This window comes from Primulina tabacum, chromosome 13 (genome assembly GCF_025594145.1).
Source record: "Primulina tabacum isolate GXHZ01 chromosome 13, ASM2559414v2, whole genome shotgun sequence".
Classification (NCBI taxonomy): Eukaryota; Viridiplantae; Streptophyta; class Magnoliopsida; order Lamiales; family Gesneriaceae; genus Primulina; species Primulina tabacum.
Genome location: NC_134562.1, coordinates 35,069,870 through 35,092,225, shown reverse-complemented (window position 1 = coordinate 35,092,225; position 22,356 = coordinate 35,069,870). Strand labels below are relative to the sequence as shown.

Here is a 22,356-nt window from a genome sequence, read left to right as displayed (position 1 = left end):
AGATCAAAACTCCAAGCTAAAAGAGAGTTGCCATGATTCATGGCTACACCTCGGAGAGCAGTTGGCTCTTTGAACTAAACGAAGTAACCATGGCGAAAGCTGGTTTTTTGTGCTGCGCCCTCGATTTACAAGGTCATGGCTTCTCAGAAGAACCATACGATCATATCCCAGATATTCACCCCTTGGTCGATGACTGCGTGCATTATTTTGACTCGGTTCATTATGTTAATCGAAATCTTCCACGCTAACTCTACGGTGAGTCTTTAGGTGGTAGTGTGGTACCATTGCCATACTCATATGCTTGAAGCAAAAAACATAATGGAAAGGCTTGATCCTGAGTGGTGCAATGTGTGAGGTTTCGAGGAAGTTTAAACCGGTGTGGCCGACAGAGAAGTTGCTACCTGTAGCTGGATATGTTGCTCCATCTCCGAGAATTGTGATCACCAGCGCTCCTTTGAGTAAAGCTGACAAGGAAGATTGGAAGAGGAAATTGGCAGAGAATAGCCCAAATCGACTTTCCGGGAAGCCCACTGCAGCATCTGCACTGCAGTTCATGAAAACCTGTGAAAATATAAAAAGAAGATGCCATTTATTGTAAGTGCCATTGCTGGTTATGCATGGTGGAGACGATATATTATGCGATCCTGAAGGGGCTAAATACCCGTATGAAACAGCAAGTAGCAAGGACAAGAACTCGAAGATCTTGCGGGGCGTGTGGCATCAGTTGATAACGAACCAAATGAAAAGGTAGAAAATATTTTTAACACTATATATGATGGCATGGATAGAAGTAAGAGCTGATTCAACAATAACCAAGTAGGGCTGAAAGTAGCATAATATGAAGTTTCTTATTATTAACTTTTAAATGCGTTTCCTACATGCACAGAACGCTGCAAATTGATCCATATCACACTAATTTTAATTCATATATTACTAGTAAACCATTGGTTTCATGGATCAAGAATGAACTCGTCTTCTGAGTGAGATCGTTTACGAGTAGCTCGGTCAAAATTGAACTTGAGCACCATTGGAAAATCAAGCTCAAATCCAGGTCGAGCGGCCACTTCGAGTTGAGCTAGGTGCTCAAACTTGAGGTTCGCTAAAACTGGTTGAGCTCAAATTCGTGTTGCTTTCAAATACTTGAATCAAGCTCAGGCTTGAAAATCATTAGTTGACCCACCTAAAGTTCGAGTTCAAATATCACCTTCTTCTTTCTACGTCAAGCTCAAGTATTTCTCAGCTCCGGTGCATCCCTAGTCTTAATTTGGGTTCGTCTCAAGTTTAAAGGAAGATTTGTCCGGATAGTACAGTACAAAAATGAACACTCAGATGAGAAAAAAAAGTAACAGAAAAGAAAACATAATTTTCCCAATCAAAACTTCATAAAATTTATCTTCAGTCACTGGATTGTTGAAAAAGATGAAAATAGTATTATATACATCTATTGGTCAAGAGAAATCCACTCAAGTTCAAGTTCTAATTCTCCAGATTCTACATTTTGTAGCTTGAGGGAAATAGCCTGCTTCACTTTACCATCAACAATATTAACAGTGCTGTCTTCTAACAAAGCATTGTCGTGTGATTTCAGCCATTTTCCAATTTGCATGTTTCCAAACATTCCAGCATCTCCAAATGCAGTTGCAGAAGTTATCATTGGCTGAATATCTATCTCTGCTTCCCCCATAATATCATCCGCAGAAAACGTATCATGATCGTAAACTTGCTGTTAAATTTATGGAAGAAAAACATTTAGCACCATAATTGTAGAAGGCTCAATCATGTACTATAAATGGGTTGGCAACACGGGAAAAATCTCTAAATTACATGTATACTGCTGTTGCTCTGTGTGACCATCAGGCTGGTACAACAATCAAAACATGGCATTTGGATTAACTTTCAATTTGAAAGATTTAAGTTGTACCACTACAATCAACCATAGCTTCTAGTACTACTATAAATACTCAATCCTACAATGGGTAGCAAACCCAAGCTCACGTGGGTTAATTCCCATAAAATACAAATTTGTGCTGTGTGGTGTATCGATTCAAATGTAGTTCATGGATTGCTATATGTTTTAAAAGAAATAAAGTATACAATAGTCACCAACTATAGCTATTGCTACAGTGGGAGTTGCTCGGTCATACCGTAAGTTTTGTCCCTCTTCAGTATGCTTAATTGGCCTCTCAATGAAGTTTTGGATTTGATAGACTTAACAAAAAATAAAGGATTACCAGCTTGATGGAACCATAATCTTGTGGAACAGAAAGCATGAGTTCCTCATTCCAGATAGGATTCAAATTGCTTTTAATCACAGTTGTTTGTGCTTTCTGAGAACAAAGGAAGCAGCATGCAAGGTGTAAGAAACTCATAAATATATGGAATTGAACTGACTGAAAATTGAATGTTTTTGAGAAATTGAAATGATATATTAACCTGCTGCCCAAGAGTCAAGACAACATATGGATCACTTGAAAGCATATCTCGGACAGCTAAATTTGTTCCTTTAAGCACAAAAATCTTCAACATTCCAATAAATTCCACCATGCCTTCCTGTGGATTAGATTTGAAATAATCTTTAAATAAGTTCACGAGAACTACAAAGCCCTGGTGCATAATTATATATATATCACCTCCTTACGAACCAATATAGTCGATCTAACATACCAATTTTTGTGATGAAGCTGAAGTTCGAAAACTATCCATGATCTTCCTGGATAAACTTGCTTGCAAAGAATGCTTTTTGGAAGCAGCTGATGTTATACGCAGGCTTGGTTTCAGAAATTCTTGAAGCTCGTATTTGGACCTACAACATACAAGTTAAGAATTGTAAAGCAGTGGTTAGCCACGTATTAATTTTTAGTCTTACAGGTGGATAAAGTGACATATTCTGCAAACAATAGAAACAACCACTGGTCTTCATCTCAATGAAAAGGTACAACAATTACCATTTAAACCCACCTGATAAATCTTGAACGCTCTTCATGGGTAGAGTCAGGTCCAGGTTTCGACACTCCTTCAGGAATATAAGCCTCGTAAATAGAATTTGCCGACGCATTTCCACCAACCTCGATCATTGCATCAATTTCGTCATCAGACCATTCATCTAATGTCACGGACAAAACCTGTAGGATAGAAATTTACGAGGTAAAAACAAAAGGAATCGAAGACATTAAGAAAACATAAACTAAATGGGAGACACTTCAGAGGTTAGGGTAAAGAGCTTGTAACGGAGTGTGAAATTCCTGAAGCAATCACCTTAGAAATATGAGTGCCAAGGCTTCTGTGGACTCCACAACACTTCAAGCATATAAACACTCCAATATTTGCTGACCTGAAGGAGGGAAAGAACAATTGATAGACCATAGCCAGGAACAAATGAATTCTCTTTGAAAGTTTTAGATATCTTCATCTCCAATCCGTCATCAATCTTTTAAAAGCATCAACTCTCCTTTCTAACAGAACTTTTTAATTATTTTCTGTTTAGAACAAGCTATCACAACAAATACAGGGAAGAAGACCACTGAATCTGCTGTCTCGGTCACTGGTAAAGGGCAAAGGCAAGCATCTTGAATCCCTAAGGCCACATCTACGGGGGAGGGCAATAATTATATCTTTCTTAAGAAAATCAACATCAATAATTTCGAAGAGTTAGGAACTTACGCCCATTTTGGGTCTGGAGCACCACAATCGGCACATTTGCGGTTATCACGTTGACTCAGAAGATCTTTCAATCTTCGTTTACCTGTACAAATTCCAGTAACCAGAGTAACATGGATAAACTGAAGTCTGCGAATAAAACCACGGTGATGAACTTTTGTTTCCTCTTTTTCCCTTTTCCTCTCTTTTTTACAGACTCAAGCTATTAATATTTTCTTCGGAATTGTAACGAGGCACAGAACCATACCTGAAGATGGTCGTCCCAAGGAAGATGGATGGCTGTTCATAGCTATCTTGCAACAATACTATTTATCAATTCAAGTAATATCTGAATAAGAACCTGCATATAAATAGCACTGAAGATGGAGATTTAATCCAATTTGTCAGTCCTGACGTTTACAAAGTAGAGACAAGCAGTATATACGTACAAAAATGATAACAATCCATCATTTCCTAATCTGCAGACCGAATTCCAAAATAAATGAGCAATTAGCAGGACACAAAAAAAAAACGTGAATCCATGGTAGCAAGATGGGAAAACGTCCTTGAAATGGAAAGAAACAATCCATTAAACAAAACAAACATTGTAAACGTGATCCATGAAACAGAACCCATTAAATCGACGAGTAGATTCCAGAAACAAAATTAAAACCTCGGCTCCACCGCACAAACCCATCGCAAGAAACTGGAAATTTATGACACGAATGAAATCAAAAGGAAAAATCAACCGATCTTGAGATAGGCCCAGATAATGTTGCGGAATAAAGATTGAATCTTTACTCATGAAAGCGTTCATTACGCAGATATATTCCATATCTTCGCTTTTGATCTCGTACAAATCGAAACGAACAGCTCTATAAACATAGCGTGATAAAGAATTGACGAGGATTCGTACCATTTATTCCTTGGCAAAACATTTAATTTAATAGAAAAAAAGATCCAAAAAAGGATTCGGAATCCTTACCTTTTATATCCGTAACAACAATTGCTTAAACTCTGTTGGAATCCTTGGAAAGAAAAGGAGAGAGGATGATAACTAATACAGGTTTATGGTTGGTGAAAACTGGAACAATGGTGACCGTTTTTATTGTCATTATTATTACAGCTTTTTATCTTTCGGCCATGTATTTATTGATTTAACAGCGGCTTTCTATTTTCTCGCTCCCTCTTTTTTAACAAAAAAATTCAATAATTTTTTTTTTTTTGAAAAAATACAATTTCTGAAAAATAAACTATTTTTCCTTTTGACATAATTATACTTTTAACTCAATTGTTGGTAACTCAAAGAAAACTTAGTTATTACTGGTAAAAGATTCACATATGTTGTATGTATTTTTTTTTAAGTTGATCAAATAATATTAAACAATTAACACGAAATTATTTTACTTTAGAATAGTTGTTCGATTTAAAAAAAAAATTTGTTTAGATTTTTTCTATGTAAAATATGGAGTGACTTGAGAAGTTTTTTAGTAGGATAAGAATGTTAATTATGAAATTAAATATTTTGGTGTCTTCTAAGATAATTACTCTAAGTGTCTCACACTTAATAATATAGTATGTTTATTATGTTATATCTTACATATAATATTTTAACATAAAAACTCTTATAAGTTTGTTTCACATATCAATTTTGTGTGACGAATTTTTTACTCAATCAGACTCATGAAAAATAAGATTTTTTATGTCAAAATTGTTACTTTTCACTCGATGTAGAGGCATGATCGGCTGTCTCACAAAATATTTAATTACTTTATTTTAAAATATATATTTTTTCGAATAACCTATGATATAATTCAAAACATAGTTTTCGAAATAAAATCAAACATATATATAATGTTTTATTTCTCAACAATATTTATTCAACACTGTTTCACAAAATTAGCCAAAAAAAAAAACCGTTATTAATGTATGTAAGAATTTTATAATTTATAGGAGGAGTAACAAATTGTTCCAAGTCCACGGTACAAGACAATTAATGCATACCAGTTGAACAATGTTAAAAATGAAAGATTTTAAGATCTTCAAGATAAAAGTAGATCTCTTGTGAGACGGTCTCACGAATCTTTATATGTGAGATAGGTCAACCTCTACCGATATTCACAATAAAAAGTAATATTCTTAGAATAAAATGTAATAATTTTTCATAGATGACCTAAATAAAATATCCATCTCATAAAATACGACCCGTGAGACCGTCACACATAAATTTTTGCCTTAGAATATATTATTTTCAGGTTATTATTTCGAGTGATAGTTAACGAGTTGGAGCAGAATGATAATGGGATGAAAGTGTAATCTCATCAAATAAAATATAATGTTGACCAATTTCAGAACACACATTGTTTCAAGCACCCAATTAATCGGAGAGTTGACATTTAATTCAAAGGAAAAGTGGTGGGATCGCTCAAGCCTTGTTATTTTCAAATAAGTTTTAAATGATGGCTTTCTTTTTCAAAAACAAAAAGTGACTATCTCATTTGATGTGAATAAATAATTATGTATATTTGTTTCAAATAATATTTGACTAAAATTTTAGAAATGATTGAAATTATACATCGTTGTGCTATATTCCATAGATATAGATTTATTGTTTATATATCGTACATCATTCGTTATTTCATCTTTCGAATCAAATATTTATTTAACGTGATGGAGAATACAGTCAAATAATTGTTATTCGATTAATGAAAATATAAATGCGGTGCCTCCCAATATGGAATGATCCTCAAAATGGCAGTGGCCTCCCAACGCAGAATGGTCCGTAACGCTTTAGGAATTCTGAAAGTTGCAACATTAAATTTTGCAGATAAAAAAGGGGAATTCCATCCCAAGCAATCCTCTAGTTCAGGGGCGGAGTCATATTTAGAATTTTAAACTCTAGAACTTTTTAATATTTTAAATTGATATATCCGGACTAATATCGTATTATTCTAAAATTATACAAAATTTACCTATAAATTTTTTCAAAAAAATTGGGCCACCCGGGCTAAAGCCCGGGTACAAGCCCACATAGCTCCGCCCCTGCCTCTATTGCATGTAATAACAATTCAGACGAAACAACAGACGTAAAAAAAACCTCAGATTTATCTTCAGTAGTTACCAAAAGAGATTATTTAGCATGTTTCTGGTGCATATTGATAAATTCTTTTCATCAAGAAATGGACAGGTGAATAAAGAAAAGCCATCAAAGTTTGCTCCACCCGACCAAAAAATTCATAGACAACTTACAAGAAGAAAAAAGAAAAAGTAACCTGCGCCCCTTCAAAAGGAAGGGTCAAGCCAAAGTAACTCAATTCTCAGTAGACTTCAACATGCCATATTTGATCCCAATTAAAATTACTCAAACTCGAAAAATCCAGATTCATGCCCATCTCTTAATTAGAGTTGTCAAAATAGACTAGTGAGAGATTGATTACCCACGACTCAACCACTTATTTGTGAGGATAGGGTGAATCAGTCGTGCCAAATCATTTTTCGTTAAATTATATAGGTCAGGATGATTGTCCTGCAACGTACCACCACCCGCCATTTGACAGGACGAAGCAGTTCGTCCTGTCATTTGATCGAACTGATAAATTGTCAATACAATCCACCTACTTCACGACGTGTTCTGACCGATCCGTTATACTCAACTCATTTTGACTGACTTTATCCCTAATAATACGAGTACCCAGGTCCAAATCAAGTAGCTCAAGCCTATTAAATAATCAATAATCACTTGAATTTATAATTATCGCATCAAGGAGAGAGAGATGTTCATTCGATTTTTTATTATTTTTTCCTTTTATTTTTTTTTTTATTCATTCAATAAGACGTTGTTATTATTTTTTTATTTTTTTTTGTTTTAAATTTTTTTAAGGTTTTTTTGGTTTTTTTTTTTTAAAAAAACTTTTTAAATTAATCTTTTTTTTTGGATTTTTTATTTATATGTTTTTTAACTTTTTAATTATATTATAATTTTAAATAAATCGTGTTCATGTCTTGTTAAATAATTCTTCTGTCGTGGTATTTCTTTCGAACATCTACTTTATTTAATAAAAATATTTAAATAACAATAATATTATTTTTTAAAATTGATACAATTATTTTATTAAAAAGTAAGATTATTTTTAAAAATTAGAATAATAATAATTTAAATACTGTAAAACATATTTATTTAATATTAAAAAATTTTATGATGATTGAGTGAACAGTGAGACCCATAAATAATGAGTTTTAATGTTAAAAAGGAATGCGAATGAAATAAATATGTTGTTATAACAAGTATGTGGCAGTGGACCCCACGATTTTTGATAAGTTGATGAGTGTTATAGCATCCCACCATTGCGGATGCCCTCATTCATTGTTTTTGTTAGATATTCAGATTAGGGGTGAGCGTTGGATCAGTTAGATCGGATTTATCAAATCAAACCCAAAATGTACTTAATGTTTTTTAATTTCATAGCTAAAAGCTGAAACATCTTAAATAAAAATGAGTAATTTCAGCCTCTCCCCTTGATTTTCTTTTATATATATTTTTCACCAACTCCTACATATCTTTTTATTTATTTACCCATCATTTTATCATAACTAAATCGAATATTGAAAATTTTATATTTTATAAATAAACCTTACTAACTCAATTACCATAACGAAAAATTATATGTGCGAGTTAAATACACATACATCCTCGAAGTTTATTGTAATTACAAAAAACTCAACTGGCTTTAAAAATTATAAGCTCCTCCCCTCGTATTTTTACCAAGCTTAAATTTACACCCGTTAATTATAAGTATTAAATATACTTCCCCGTGGTATTAAAGAGTAGTGAATATTTTTAAAAATAATTTATGAAAAATATAAAAAAAATGTCTCTTGCATGCGTATATATATATATTTTTTAAAAAATTGATATTAAATTAATATTTATTTGAAATGTCTTGAGGTTATATTAAAAATATTTAATTTATAGTAGTTATTTTATGTTTGAAACTAGCTCAGTTATGGCTGATGTTGGGTGTCATGTGCCTGATTCGGTACGGTATACTAGGTTTCCAAAGAATACACTATACCATATTGAAAACTTTAGATATCAAAAAATGAATATGGATATCGTACTGAAATTTTTAAAAAGTTTGTGTTATTCACATCAAAATTGCGAAATTTTTAAAATACCATACATAAATACCGAATTTTTTTGCGATCTCGAAATTGACATTATATTATAATTTTTAAAATATATGCATTTTTTCGTTATTTCCGCATATACAGAAATACATAATTTTTCTGAATGTCATATTCATACCGAAAAGTTCGGTAAGATCTCATATAGCACCAAAATTTATGGTATACTTTTAAATTCAGTATATGTGATATTTTGTGGTATGATAAATATAATATATAATCTATACTATATTATTAAGTGTGAGGACATGATAATAACTACCTAGAGAGGACATTAACTTTTTTTCCCAATTTTACCCTTATATGATACTAATATTAAACTTTTGTTTTTTGTTTTAATTTCAACACACATTTTTTTTATTTTTATTTTTTCAATCATTCAAATATCAATTTAGTCCCTCCATAATTTGTCAAATGTTACTTTAGTCCATCGATAATGATAAAAAAGATTGTACACACACGCGTGTGCAAAATAATTAGTATATATAAATGTTCCATATTTTTCTCCACCTGTAGTTGTCATGAAAACTGAGAAGCCTCCTGGACCACAACTCTCCCAGCCACTCGTTACATTATGCTGCCATCTTGTTATGGCATTTGCCTTCGTAAACCGCACATCTAACTTCCCAGCTCAGTCCACCAGTGAATCTCCTGAGGGAGGCCGCAAAAGAAAAAAATAAATAAATAAAAAAGTTAGTGTGTTTAAAATAAAAATAAAAATGTTAAATTGTAAAATACACAAAAAATCACATATTAATGCATACAAATTCAAAAATAGAAGAGAGTAGTTTGAACTTATAAGAAAATAAATTTTGTTCATGGGTTCTCTTTATCGAGTAAAGTCGAAAATGTGAGTAAAATTATATTCAATAGTGATAACCAACTACTTATAATTTATTTGATGTCAAATTTGAAACAAATTATTAAGTTCGAGATCGGTGATATATCCCAGAACAATACATTTTTGTTACAACGAGACATATTGGCAGCCGCTGATCATTTGATTGGACTGAAGTTTGGAATGGGTGCACTTGACGATATGAATCATTTGAAAAATAAACGTATTCGTTCTGTAGCGGATTTTTTACAAGATCAATTCAGATTAGTCTCCTGGTTCGTTTAGAAAATGTGGTTCGCGGAACTATATGTGGAGCAATTCGACATAAATTGATACCGACTCCTCATAATTTGCAACAAACTAGTCTTCAATTTTTTTTAAAAAAAGTATGGAGTATGGACAACAATAGAATTTCTATTGTATTAGAAAATTCAAAAACTGAATTAACAAAAGTTTCGATTCAACAGGAGACATTCCTCTTTATTTTATTGGTTTTAACTTTTTTTGAAAATAATAATACATGCTTTTATTATTGTTTTTTCTCGAAGTTACCGCAAGTAAAAAGGGTAAAAAAAGAAAAAAAAAAGAAAAAAAAAAAAGAAAGAAAGAGATCAGATTAATAACCTGCGCTGCAGTGGAAGTACGAATTTAAGTTAAAAATAGAATCCTCTTTTTTTCTATCAACATTTTAGCCACCCCTTTTCGAGCTCCGTACTACCACAGCCAATCTCAACCTGCATCCAACTACACAGAATAAAACCTCGGGCGACACTGGGCGAGATCCAGAGAGGCACCAGAGAATTATTGCCGGTTTGACGATTCGTGAAATTGAATTCGTCTCATCCAGGTAAAATTTTCCCATCCCGAACCCTAATCAGCTGATTTTTCAAATGTATTGCTATTTTTTTAATATAATGGTGATGAATGTATATCGGATGCTAAATTCAGCAATTCACTGTTTTGAATCTTCGCTGCTTCTACACGTAATGTTTGGATGAAGTCTGTAGATTTTTCCGGAATAATTGCGTGCTTAAATGAGCCGATCCATTGTGAATTTGTGATGGAAAAGTCTGTTGGGGATGATCAGATTAATAGTTTTTTGGTGTGTATGCGTGTGAAGAAGAATTATTATTTTTTGGGTGTGTAATAAATAATGTTTACTGAAATTTTTTGTGGCTCCTGGATGTAGGTCGCTGAGACGAGGGCATTATGACCTCCTCCGTTCACAACCTTGCTGGTAAGTTGCAACGTAGTTTTTCTCGTTTTATCCTACTGTAGAATTTTGTGTATAAGTTTATACGAACCACTGAATTGCTTGAAAATGGGAAGCCACGGTACGAACTTTGGTTTGTCTTGAAAAGACACCTATGCTCGTTTGTCAATGCTCTTATTAGGCTCATATATGTTATCACGTGCAACAAATAGAATTCCTCGGAACATTCTCAATCCTTCTGAAAATGTCCTATCATTTTGTTTTAAAGAACCCTCTGCACTTTGCATACATATCATTGATTGAATTACACTACGGTCTTCTTTCCTATACCATATGCGAGTTCTAAGTTGTTTATCAACTTCCTCCGCAATGCTATGCAGTTGAGGTAAGGGTCACAAGGATTTAAAAACGAAAAAACAAATCAACACTGCTTCCAGATCTGATTTTTATGCTTAGTTTCCTGTAAACTCGGAACAGATAGATCTAACATGGGTTATTGAGATGATTTCTTATTCTCATATAGTATGAGATATTAGAATGTTTCATCAGTGATATTTAACAATCAAAGGTTACTATTTGGATCAAAATATGTGAAACCGCTGAAACCCAGGAACCTATATATAACGACCATGGCTGTAGGTTGGCCAACATGAGCCTCAGCCCATAGTCCCATACTCATGCACCTATTACTGGTCATGGACTAACCTAGTGGTGCACGAGTCTACTCATAAAATATCTCACCATTGGAAAATGGTTTCTTTCGCCTTTCCCAACACTTGAACCCAAGATGTCCAGGCTTAAGTACCTAGATTCTTAAAGTGTTGGTACCAATTGAACGCTTTTTTTTTTTTGTAACGACCATGCACCACTACTATTCATGGGTCGTAGGTTGGTCAAGCGTGAACCGTAGCCCATGTCCATGTATCATCACTCATAGAATATTCCACCCCTAGAAAGTGGTTTCTTTCGCCTCATTCAACACTTGAACTCAGGACCTCCAAGGTTAAGTATCTAGATTGTTAAAGTGTTGGTACTAATTGGGCGCATGGGCTACGACCAATGACCAATAGTAGTGCATGTGTATGAGCTGAGACTCATGTTGGACCAGCCTACTGCCCATGGTTGTTACGCTACAGATTTCGGCATATGTTTTGGCGATGAATTTTATATCACTTTGTTCAAACAATTGGAAGGATAAGCCTGTGTTGGTTCTTGTCCGGCTTGATTCTCTTTTATTTTCCAATTTGTGGACTAGTTTATTTTATATAACCACATATGGGTCATCTAATTAGTATATCGGTTTCAGAGAATGGCGAGGCTGAGGAGCAACACAAGCTCACGGAATCCCAAACCCAATCTTCTTCCATGGCCAACGGACATCCTGGTATACCACCGACAATGCACTATGCGGCTACTGCTCAAATTGGAGTTGGAAATGTTATGGTATTTAATGCTGGTCGTTTTGCATGTTAGTTTTTTAAATTGTCAAGTTCAAATTTGATTTACAAAATCCTCTGTTTCTCATCTCCTTTCTTAGATATCAGATGCTTTCAATTATCTTCCATACAGCTCGTGCTTTTTTTCCCCAATTAGTTACTTTTTCGTGGAAATCATGTTATCGAGTTTGCAGGCTGGCTGGTACTTTCCTGTTCTGTTATTTCATTTCACCTGAAGAATTATATCTTGCAGGCACAGACGGCTTACCCATATCCAGATCCTTACTACAGAAGTCCCTATGAAACACTACCTTATCCAGCACAGCCTTATCCTTCACAGCCTTTGGTACTTTTTACGCTAATGTTCACTTTTTATTATAATATTGGCAGAGATGTTTCTGAATGTTTCAAATCTGTACCTTCTCAATTAAGGTCCACCTTCAGTTGATGGGAATTCAGCAGGGTGGTGTTCCTTTGCCAACAGGCATAGTTGAGGAGCCTGTCTTCGTCAATGCCAAGCAATATCATGGCATCATGCGGCGTAGACAATCTCGTGCAAAGGCTGAGTCAGAAAACAAACTTTTAAAATCTAGGAAGGTATTTCATGAGCATTGTACGTTTTCTTGTCTGGACAATCATCGTTTAATTTATTATTGGTTTCATCATTCATGTTTTTTATTTAATGAACTAGACCAGTATTGTTTCCAAGTGAGTCATGTTTTTAAACCTTTAAAACCAGGCATCATTTCACTGAACCGGGTGCGAAGAAACAGTTTATTTTTTGCTGATAAGATGCTGTCTCTGAAAAATTTAAACCAAGATTTACCCATTTGAACAATATTGCAGCCATACTTGCATGAATCCAGGCATTTGCATGCGCTGAGGAGAAACAGAGGAACAGGAGGTCGTTTCCAGAAGAGGAATGAGAACCAGCAAAACAAGGAGGAATCAAGTGATAAATCAAAGAACAACATCAACCTCAACTGTGAAAAGGAAGCTCCTAATTCTTCAGAAAGTGCTTCTTGAAGATAAAGTATAAGGAGGGTCAGTCACCCCAAAAATTTCTTTTAGTGGGTTCTGCTGCTTCCTTTTTGGTTGCATTTGGCGAGGGTTAGATGCGTGTAAATCAAGTAATAGGTTTTTGTAGGGAACTGTGGGATTGCAACGTATCAAGAATTTAAGAATTGCATTGTTACCTTTTCAAGTAATGGTGTAACTTGAGTTCTCTCCCTTGTTTGATGGAACATTTGCCATTGTTGATTACTTTATTTAACAATTGAACCTAGTTTTAGAGTATAGCAGAAATTCAAGATGGCAATAGTGTCCAATAAATTTTCGGAGGCTTGGACTCTGTATCATGTCGTAATCTGAGGTAATTCTGTAAAGTGGAAGTAAGAGAGACTTATTGTAAGATTTGCAACAGGTTTATAACCTTCAACTGTATTCTCATCATCGAAGATATTCTGAACCAATCTAGCTACTGTCTCTTTTCTTTTTTCAGCTGGGAAAGGTTCAGAGGAGATTGAACCTGCTCTCCAACAGGGAAGGGGGTAACACTACATATTTTGGGTCCGCACATCTTCTGTAATTGATACTACGCGATTGAGAATAGACCATCTCATTCATAGAATATGAGAACATGACAGTGATTTTTCAAAAAAGATGGTGTTTAGTCCTAAGCTGGTGGTCTGCCTGTTTCTTCTTTTTTCCAAGAAAAATTCAGCCACAAGTGCACATAAAGCTAACTAAAAACACTCTAAAATCACATTCAAGGGTATGCTTCGCGCAAGAGTTTGTGATTTGCGACAATCACAAGTAGCTTGGTTTCCAAAAGAAATAACTGGCTAAGTTCCAAAGAGAGAAAACAAGGACAGGACCAATAAAGCCCATAAGAAACTTCAGACAAGAATAGCAAGACCCTCTTTCCTGGGAGGCAGAGCTGCCTTGTTACCGGGAAAGGCGTTGCGTGAAATGTCTACAAGGGCCTTGAAGCTATAGGGCTCATGCATCGACAGCTCCGATAAAACTTTTCTGTTCAGTTGAATATTCTCCTTCGTCAGTCCGTGGATGAAATTTCCGTAGTTCACCTGTCAAACAAATGAGGTGATCAAGCGAAAAGATAACTTCTGAACACGATATGAAGCAATCTCAAACTCACAAACTAAACTTAACTCCACTTGACCTACAGCATTACTCTGTCGCTTTCCATGGACAGTGCAGTCACAACTTTTAATAAAACAAGATCATGTAACTTGTATGTTTGGTTTAGAAATAAAATATTTTCTCCATGTAGAAGAAACTCATAAAAAGAACATGGAATTTTGATCAGGTGTCAACTAAAGATTCATAGATTTCAACGCTGCAGAAGCTCAAAACTATCATCCGAAGAATGATATCAATATGAAATGTAATTTCAATGTCAACCACTAACTAGAAACCAATGTGCAAAGATCTTGACTTCCCAAATGGCAAGGAAAATAAATTGCAAGTATCTCTAACTATCATAGGGTTTTCCCATCATATATCCATTCCCCATGGTTAAAACACCAATTTTCATCTCCAAAAGTTTAGTCCCAAAAATAGGAATCAAGCTTTTAGCACAGGGCATGCCGAAACAAAACTAACAATTTTAGATTTAGAAAAATTAAAGGTGAGAATTATTGTTTTTTTTCTATATAGAAAAAATATGGTTTCCAGACTTACCACTATTTCCCATTGACATTACACTCCAAATTCAAAATACCACCATTTTTCAACGAAAGCAGAAACAAGAATCAAGAAAAGCCCAACGATATTGAAACACAGTTCGGAGATATATAACAAATCTTCAAACCCGTAAAGTAAATTAAAAAAAACAAATAAACGTGGTAAAGCATAGAAATTGACGCACTCCGTGCTGTCTCGTGCCAGCGTTGATTCTCTGGATCCAAAGAGACCGCATATCCCTTTTCTTGTTCCGGCGGTCTCTGTACGAATACTGAAGGGCCTTCTCCACCCTTTCTCTCGCGATCCTTATACAGTTCTTCGCTCTTCCCCTAAAACCCTTCGCCAATTTGAAAACCTCCTTTTTGTTCATTTTTCGGTTTTGTCCTCGAGAATTTACAGTCCCCTTCTTCTTCTCGGAGCACTCGTCTCTGAGATGTAGTCTATTGCAGTTCCGCTCTTCAGATTACCTCGACCATTTATCATATTGAATGATTTAAAGTTTTCGAGAGCCCAATTATGGACCGAACGAGGCCCAATAGTCCTGTAGATGAGATAGTGGGCCACCCGGTTTTGTTGGAACTTGGAACGATTGTTGGGTCTACTAGAATTCGATATCTGACCCGTTAAAATTTTGACTGACGTTATGGCCTTTTAAACTTAAAAAGATCGTACCCAAAATTTAAACAACGTAAAAATTTACGTGATATGATCTCACGGTACGTATTTTGTGATACAAATTTTTTATTTGGATATCAATGAAAAAACATTACTTTTTATGCTAAGAGTATTAATTTTTATTGTGAATATCAGTAGAGTTGACCCGTCTCATAGGTAAAGAATCATGAGACCATCTCGCAAGAGACATATTCATTTAACAAATTGCACTCTACAATTATATATTTTATTATATGTTGACATATTTAATGTTTAATTAATACAGTCATAAATAATATATAAACCAAGTAGTTCAAGTTAAAACTCTTGTTACAAAATCAGTTCGACCAAATTATTTAGCACACATTGTCCTTGAAGTTTGTTCTCGTCCTCTAATATTGCAGTACATACTTATATATTTTTGACTCTAGTATCTTTTTATCTAGACATATAAATAAGCAAAAAAATTAATGATATAATAAATATATTATTATAAAAATATATTTATAATTTACATCGTGTGAATTTTATAACTATAAAATATAAAAATACATTACTCATTTTATAAAAATGTTAATTTTGAAACCCTACCCGGTCGAGTAACTAACTATAACATCTTGGTCAATTTCAAGGGGTGTGCAAATTATTGATTAAACCGAGAAAACCGACTAAACTGATCAAAATCGAAATTTCGATTATGTCGCTTCAGTCAATCAATTTTTTAAATATCAGTCAATCGATTTTTTAAGATATCGATTAAACGGATATTATATATAATTATTCTTGTGTTGATATTTTTACAATTTCTATTTTCTTATTTGGCTTTAACCATTTCTAAAAAAATAATGAGATTAAACAAAAGTTAAATTTTATTATTATAAATCTTAAATCATTATGGTTATTCAACAATTTATTATTTCAATTTATTTTATTGAGTGTGAATTTAATAAAATTACACGAGTAGTGAATTTTTTAATAAAAACACATTTTTTAAAAATATCTTTTATTTTGATTACAGAAATATCGTTTATTTCGGTTACCGACCTAAATAACCGATATTTTATCGGTTAGGTATAATATTTTTTAATGGCTAAAATTGATCGATTCGTTTGATGAAAAAAGTCTGTTCGAATTTGATTAAATTGATGGGCTACGGCGTAATTTTCTATAAATATATGCCGGGACGTCACAAAACCCTACAGCTAAACCTTCGTCTATAAAGTTTTTACATCATCCCCGAAGCCATTTACGGAGGAGCATTCATTATTTTGGCCGCTGCAACTCCATACACACGTCCTCGATCACCAGCCATGAAGGGCAAACATCTCAAGAAGAAGAAAACTTCGGAACAACAGGGCAAGTTTAGCAATAAGAAGCGGTTCTCCGTTGCACGCGATCCATTTTTCGAAGATTCTGATCCGAAGCGGCGCCGTAAGTTTGGAAATGGAGGGGGCGAAAACATTGAAAGCAGCGATGATGAAGCATTCGATTCGGATGGTGATAGGGGGCAAGAGGAGGAAAAGGAAGAAGAGATAGAGGAGACGCCGGCGGAGAAGAGGAAGCGGTTGGCTTACACAATCTTGGAGAAGAGGAGAAAAGAAGAAGAAGATGGATTGGAGGACGGGGAGGAAGCTCGCACGGAGAGGGAGGGAGAGAGGGATTCACTTATTGCGAAGCTTTTGCAGCAAGAGCAGATGGAAGAGAGCGGGCGCCTCCGTAGAGCTATTGCAGCAAGGTATTTCTTGTTATTATGCGTTTTTGTTGTGAAAGTTTGGGTTTTTCCTAAGCAGTCGTTTACGCAATTATTGATGTTGTTGCTGGAATGCTAGCGGTAGATTTAATTAACTAGCATTCGGTTGGGGACTCTGCTTCTAATGATTTAGCTAAATGCACGAGTTTCTACTAAAGTGTTGTAGGTAAATTGTTATCTGATGTTTTATCGTCTTTGGAGTGATCGAGTGATTGGAATTTAATGTTGGTGTATTTTGTGACCAGAGACAACGGGGTCCTAAAAATTAGATTTTTCAGGAGATATCTTAGTTTCAGATATTTCTGTTTTGTTCTTTTTTTAACTTTTCAGCTTCAGATATTTCTGTTTGCCACTATTAATTGTTTAAGCACCGGTGAGAGTCAATAGCTGATCATTTTTTGATTGAGTTATTTTTGTAATTTGTTTACTGACAGATTTCTAAAATTTGTTAATGCATTCAAATATGTGTTTCGCTACAAAAGTAATCCAGCTTGTGATCTGTTGTGGGGATGTGACAATCCCACAGGAGCCCATTGCTCTTGGCATGTCAACTCTTCAAATTACACACTTTTGCTCCTCCGATCATCACATGGATTGGGTTAGTAGAAATTCCAGTGCCACAGCCAATGGAATGGATTTTTTTTTCATTTGATCAGTATTTTTTTTTTGGCGAGAGAATTCTGATGCTGAGTGTTTGAAGCACTGGGTTGAATTTGGTTGCAGTATTCTAGGTCAGTTGAATAGTCACAGATATTGAATTGGTTAGTTGCGATGGTTGTTCTTTTTTTAATCTGGGCAATTTGGTCCTATCTACATGGCTAGCATACTGCATTCCTAGCTTGATTACCATCTCTCATATGCAAAAGCCACTAGCACTGCCTAGTGCGTACACATGCTCATATGCGAGTGTACATTATGATTAACTTCCATTTAATTCTTTTAATGTTATATCGACCAAATAGAATTTACACATGTATGTTAATCCACAGGGTTCAAAAGCCAGAACCAAGCAAGGGATTTCAGCTTCTTGTAAAACACCAGCAACCTGTTACTGCTGTGGCTCTATCTGAGGATGACTCGAGAGGATTTTCAGCTTCCAAGAATGGTGCCATTGAACATTGGGATATCATTAATGGGAAAGCTGAAAAGTATACATGGCCTAGTGATGAAGTTCTAAAGTCTCATGGTTTAAAGGACCCACAAGGTCGAGCTACTAAGCATAGCAAGCATGTTCTAGCACTGGCTGTCAGCTCTGATGGACGGTATTTGGCTAGTGGAGGCTTAGATCGACATGTTCATCTGTGGGACGTGCGTACACGAGAGCATATCCAGGTATTTTTAGATGAGCTGCCAATCCTATATGTTCAAATTTTGTGTTTGAAAATTTTGGTTGAAATTTTAGCACATGTATACATTTATTACCGGGTGGGCCATACTTCTGTCAATGAAATTTTGGGCTATGTTTGGTTTTGTTTCTGGGGAGAGAATTGTAGTTTTAGTATATATCATTTTATGCAAGAATATACTGAGTTAATAATGTCATTTCAGGTGTATATAGTTTTTCTTAAGTTGTATGGTAGCTTTAATCCTTTTAAATACAGTTTATCTGATTAGACTAGAAGGGTAATATGGTGGTAGAATATTTCTAGGGACTATTGCAATGTAAATTAGAAGTAATTACCATGTTGGGAGATGTAAAATGTGTGAAGTTTATGTTTTGGGAGAAAAAAGTGTCCTATTTGGTTTCGTTTACTGGGAAAAGGAAAAAGGGGGCTGGAAAATGCAACAAAAAAGTACCTCTAAATATTTTTCGACAATCATGATTTTTACGCACTGACTTTCCCTTCAGAGTTCTTCCACTTGAGCATCCTGGTAATTACTTATTCCATTTTTGAAAGACCACTATCTTTTAACAAGTTAATAGACGTCATGGATGTTGCTGATTATTAACTGTTATTGTAGCTCACACACATGTTATTCTATTTCTATTTCTAAACAGAATATTTTACTGAAATATTTAGGTTGTAATTTAATGGCACATCTCACCAATTTCATCATCTGCAGGCTTTTCCGGGACACAAAGGACCTGTCTCTTGCTTAACATTTAGACAGGGGACTTCAGAACTCTTTTCAGGTTCATCAGATAGATCTATAAAGATTTGGAATGCAGAAGATAGAACTTACATAAACACATTGTTTGGACACCAAAGCGAGGTGTTAACAATTGACAGCTTGAGGAAAGAACGTGTACTGACTGTTGGACGTGACCGGACCATGCACTTGTGGAAGGTAATATAAAGTCTTTTGGTAAGAGATTGAAACAATAGTGAGAATGATCTTGGGTTTATGGAAGTGTCGAGTGCTGTATATTTTTTCTTTCTAATGATGACATTGCCTTGCAAACTTTGCCCAACTAGAATAAAAAAGGGACAAAATTAACTGCACAAACCTATAGCTGATAAAAAATAAGAGATGCAATTTAGAAACAGATATTTATTCCCTGCTTTCAGACATGAAGCCACAGTGTCCATTCTGAAATTATAAGAAATTTTTAATATTTTTATTGCTTCCTTAATCATTGCTTACACATTAAACCTGGCTGAGGTTTCTTTTCAAGTTCATTTGACTTTTTTGTGGAAACTTCTATGTTTATTCTTATCATTTGATTATCTTTCTTATGATATATGGAAAATAGGTTCCAGAAGAATCACAATTAATATTTCGGGCTTCTGCATCTTCCCTTGAATGCTGCTGCTTTATTAGTAATGATGAATTCCTGTCTGGTTCCGATGATGGAAGCATCGAGCATTGGAATGTAATGCGTAAGAAGCCTGTTCATATTGTAAAAAACGCTCATGCCTCAGCGACTGTTCCCAGTTTTGAAAATAATGGGCTATCCAATGGCCATAAAGGCAAGTGATCTTTGATTGCCATTCATCTCAATGTTCAAAACTTCGTGTTTCTAAGTCAATTGTGTGGTAGTATGTGACACTTTGACACAGTTCCTCATTGAAATTGGTCTTCTGCAGAAAACAATGCCCTAGATTTAGAGAAACTTGGTTCCACAGCTCTTTCTTGGGTTAACTCAATCACTGTATGCAGAAACAGTGATCTTGCTGCTTCAGGTGCTGGAAATGGTTTGATACGGCTTTGGAAAATTGAGAACGAGTCCAAAGGCATCTCTCCTTTGTTTGAGCTCCCCCTGGTCTGTATTACTGTGTCCTATTGTGACTATATTGTAATCTTATTTCTGTTAAATTTTCATTGTTAACTTTTGCTTCTTGATTTAACGTGAATATGTGATTTACATGGATATCACTCAAACAGCTTATATCTAAGACGTTAAAAGTTGCCTCTCATTCCCATTTTCAGATTTTGATGTCTTCGGGATTTGGATTTGATTCGTTTGGTGTTATCGTTTAATTTGATTGATTTGTTCTTGTTGTATGCTTATGATGCACGGAGGGTGCCACTGGTGTTTGAATATTTAGAATAGTTTGTCTCATTGTCTGAACCCTCAGAAAACCTTCAACTTGGCACTCTAGTATCATGCTTGTTTTCAGGGGTGGAATTTTTGTCTTTTATTAAACTTAAACCTAAAACTCAGGGTAGTAGTTTCTCGTTTCATATGATTAAAACCCTTGGTCCAGGTGAAGCAGATTTCTTAAAATAAATTTCAACTTCATCTTTAACCAAGTATTCATCATTTTTGGTATCCTGTTGAATGAGTTGGCTTCTTGGGGCTTGATTATCCAACATCAAGTATCTGGTTTCTATAGCTGTTGATCCTATATCTCAATGTATGGCAGGTCGGATTCGTAAATTCTTTGGCTTTCGCAAAATCCGGAAAATTTCTCATTGCCGGAGTTGGGCAGGTGATGTATTCTCTTCTCTTTATACATGAAAACTATATGAATTATCTTAAAAAAGGCTACTATGGAACCTGAATTGTAGCCAGAATTTGACTTATCATGATAGCTGATAGTATTGCTCCAATAATCTAACGTTGAAGCGTGTCTTCTTTGGGACAGGAGCCGCGGTTAGGTAGGTGGGGACGTATTTCTGCCGCTAGAAATGGAGTTTCAGTACACCCGCTTGTGCTTTCATGACACAATTCAAATATTGAATTTTGACTTGATTACAATATAATAGAAAAAAGAAAAATGCTATCTTCTGCCCTTTGTTGAGTTCCAAGTATCGGGGAGTTATTTATCCAACCACCTTATCTGCGTAAGTTCTGAAAAAGAAAAGATCACGATAACTGTGTGATTGACTTTGACAATATGCCTCTTGATCACAGTAACTGGGCGATTTTGTATTGGTAGAAACATATTCATGCCGGCAAGTCTTGGGTTGATCGAGAAATTCGTCTCCAATGGTTTATTGTCTCCAATGGGTGCAGTTGTTTACCCTGGTGATGTAGTTTTAGTTCATTTTACAGCAGAGTTGATCGGAATCTGAGGTTATATCATTATACGGAAGAAACGGTGTACTTAAATTTTGTCTCTTTTAATTTCTAATGCTGCCGGATTGAGTGTATTTATCATCGACACATTTTAAGCCGATAGTGATGTACTATACTACGCTTTGCGAAATTTAATAATTATCTTAAAATAGTTATATAACGAATGTATAATTGAAATTGTAATTAAATATTCGTCAAATCAATTAAACTCAAAGTGGTTAAAAGTTATGGAGATATCAACTTTAATTAATAATATATATAACATGATATAAGCAAATGATAATTAATGTTGTACTGGTTGATTGACAAAGAAATGCGATGCTCGAATATAATAACTTCTTTTTTCAAAAAAAAAAAAAAGTATTGTAATTTTTATAATGATAAAATTAAAGTTGCGAGATTTTAGTAATTCACGCAATCTTTGTTTTCGATGCAATTTTTTTGTTGTATTCGCCAAAAAAATTATTCTCATAT

General features: G+C 34.6%; 4 protein-coding genes across 12 annotated transcripts; 2 read left to right on the top strand and 2 right to left on the bottom strand.

Moving 5' to 3' along the window:
• Positions 1 to 1,363: 1,363 nt before the first annotated feature.
• On the bottom strand, positions 1,364 to 4,783 carry LOC142522981 (ADP-ribosylation factor GTPase-activating protein AGD12-like). 8 transcript variants are annotated; one of them, XM_075626601.1, is made up of 10 exons: positions 4,622 to 4,760; positions 4,087 to 4,511; positions 3,905 to 3,997; positions 3,661 to 3,742; positions 3,256 to 3,331; positions 2,959 to 3,122; positions 2,665 to 2,803; positions 2,434 to 2,550; positions 2,232 to 2,327; positions 1,364 to 1,723 (listed from the first exon to the last, which is right to left on the bottom strand). In XM_075626601.1, exons 3-10 carry the CDS (start codon positions 3,942 to 3,944, stop codon positions 1,442 to 1,444), a joined length of 996 nt encoding a protein of 331 aa, XP_075482716.1. In that variant the 5' UTR covers positions 3,945 to 3,997; positions 4,087 to 4,511; positions 4,622 to 4,760; the 3' UTR covers positions 1,364 to 1,441. The 8 variants fall into 8 exon arrangements, with proteins under 8 accessions (XP_075482716.1, XP_075482719.1, XP_075482720.1 ...); XM_075626604.1 differs by having other exon boundaries at positions 4,386 to 4,511; XM_075626605.1 differs by having other exon boundaries at positions 4,438 to 4,511.
• Positions 4,784 to 10,310: 5,527 nt separating this feature from the next.
• LOC142522791 (nuclear transcription factor Y subunit A-7-like) lies at positions 10,311 to 13,575 on the top strand. 2 transcript variants are annotated; one of them, XM_075626331.1, is made up of 7 exons: positions 10,339 to 10,505; positions 10,659 to 10,760; positions 10,848 to 10,895; positions 12,178 to 12,314; positions 12,561 to 12,653; positions 12,740 to 12,904; positions 13,154 to 13,575. In XM_075626331.1, the coding sequence occupies exons 3-7, from the start codon at positions 10,868 to 10,870 to the stop codon at positions 13,331 to 13,333; spliced, it is 603 nt and encodes a 200-aa protein (XP_075482446.1). In that variant the 5' UTR covers positions 10,339 to 10,505; positions 10,659 to 10,760; positions 10,848 to 10,867; the 3' UTR covers positions 13,334 to 13,575. The 2 variants fall into 2 exon arrangements, with proteins under 2 accessions (XP_075482445.1, XP_075482446.1); XM_075626330.1 differs by lacking the exon at positions 10,659 to 10,760 and having other exon boundaries at positions 10,311 to 10,505.
• Positions 13,576 to 14,049: 474 nt separating this feature from the next.
• Positions 14,050 to 15,477, bottom strand: LOC142522792 (uncharacterized). Its single transcript, XM_075626332.1, has 2 exons — positions 15,198 to 15,477; positions 14,050 to 14,394 (listed from the first exon to the last, which is right to left on the bottom strand). The coding sequence occupies exons 1-2, from the start codon at positions 15,381 to 15,383 to the stop codon at positions 14,206 to 14,208; spliced, it is 375 nt and encodes a 124-aa protein (XP_075482447.1). The 5' UTR covers positions 15,384 to 15,477; the 3' UTR covers positions 14,050 to 14,205.
• A 1,372-nt stretch (positions 15,478 to 16,849) lies between these two features.
• On the top strand, positions 16,850 to 21,999 carry LOC142523112 (U3 snoRNP-associated protein-like EMB2271). Its single transcript, XM_075626758.1, has 7 exons — positions 16,850 to 17,402; positions 18,407 to 18,749; positions 19,482 to 19,706; positions 20,113 to 20,329; positions 20,447 to 20,622; positions 21,227 to 21,292; positions 21,449 to 21,999. Exons 1-7 carry the CDS (start codon positions 16,978 to 16,980, stop codon positions 21,524 to 21,526), a joined length of 1,530 nt encoding a protein of 509 aa, XP_075482873.1. The 5' UTR covers positions 16,850 to 16,977; the 3' UTR covers positions 21,527 to 21,999.
• The last annotated feature ends 357 nt before the right edge of the window (positions 22,000 to 22,356 follow it).

Coding starts and splice junctions, on each gene's coding strand:
- LOC142522792 (XM_075626332.1), bottom strand. CDS start 15,383: ATGAACAAAAAGGAGGTTTTCAAATTGGCGAAGGGTTTTAGGGGAAGA. Junction 14,395..15,197: donor CTGGCACGAGACAGCACGGA/GTGCGTCAATTT, acceptor TTTGTTTGACAG/GTGAACTACGGAAATTTCAT.
- LOC142522791 (XM_075626330.1), top strand. CDS start 10,868: ATGACCTCCTCCGTTCACAACCTTGCTG. Junction 12,315..12,560: donor TTGGAGTTGGAAATGTTATG/GTATTTAATGCT, acceptor TATATCTTGCAG/GCACAGACGGCTTACCCATA. Junction 12,905..13,153: donor AACTTTTAAAATCTAGGAAG/GTATTTCATGAG, acceptor ACAATATTGCAG/CCATACTTGCATGAATCCAG.
- LOC142522981 (XM_075626603.1), bottom strand. CDS start 3,944: ATGAACAGCCATCCATCTTCCTTGGGACGACCATCTTCAG. Junction 2,328..2,433: donor TCTTGACTCTTGGGCAGCAG/GTTAATATATCA, acceptor CTTTGTTCTCAG/AAAGCACAAACAACTGTGAT. Junction 1,724..2,231: donor ATTATGGTTCCATCAAGCTG/GTAATCCTTTAT, acceptor TAAATTTAACAG/CAAGTTTACGATCATGATAC.
- LOC142523112 (XM_075626758.1), top strand. CDS start 16,978: ATGAAGGGCAAACATCTCAAGAAGAAGAAAACTTCGGAACAACAGGGC. Junction 17,403..18,406: donor CGTAGAGCTATTGCAGCAAG/GTATTTCTTGTT, acceptor GTTAATCCACAG/GGTTCAAAAGCCAGAACCAA. Junction 21,293..21,448: donor TCATTGCCGGAGTTGGGCAG/GTGATGTATTCT, acceptor TCTTTGGGACAG/GAGCCGCGGTTAGGTAGGTG.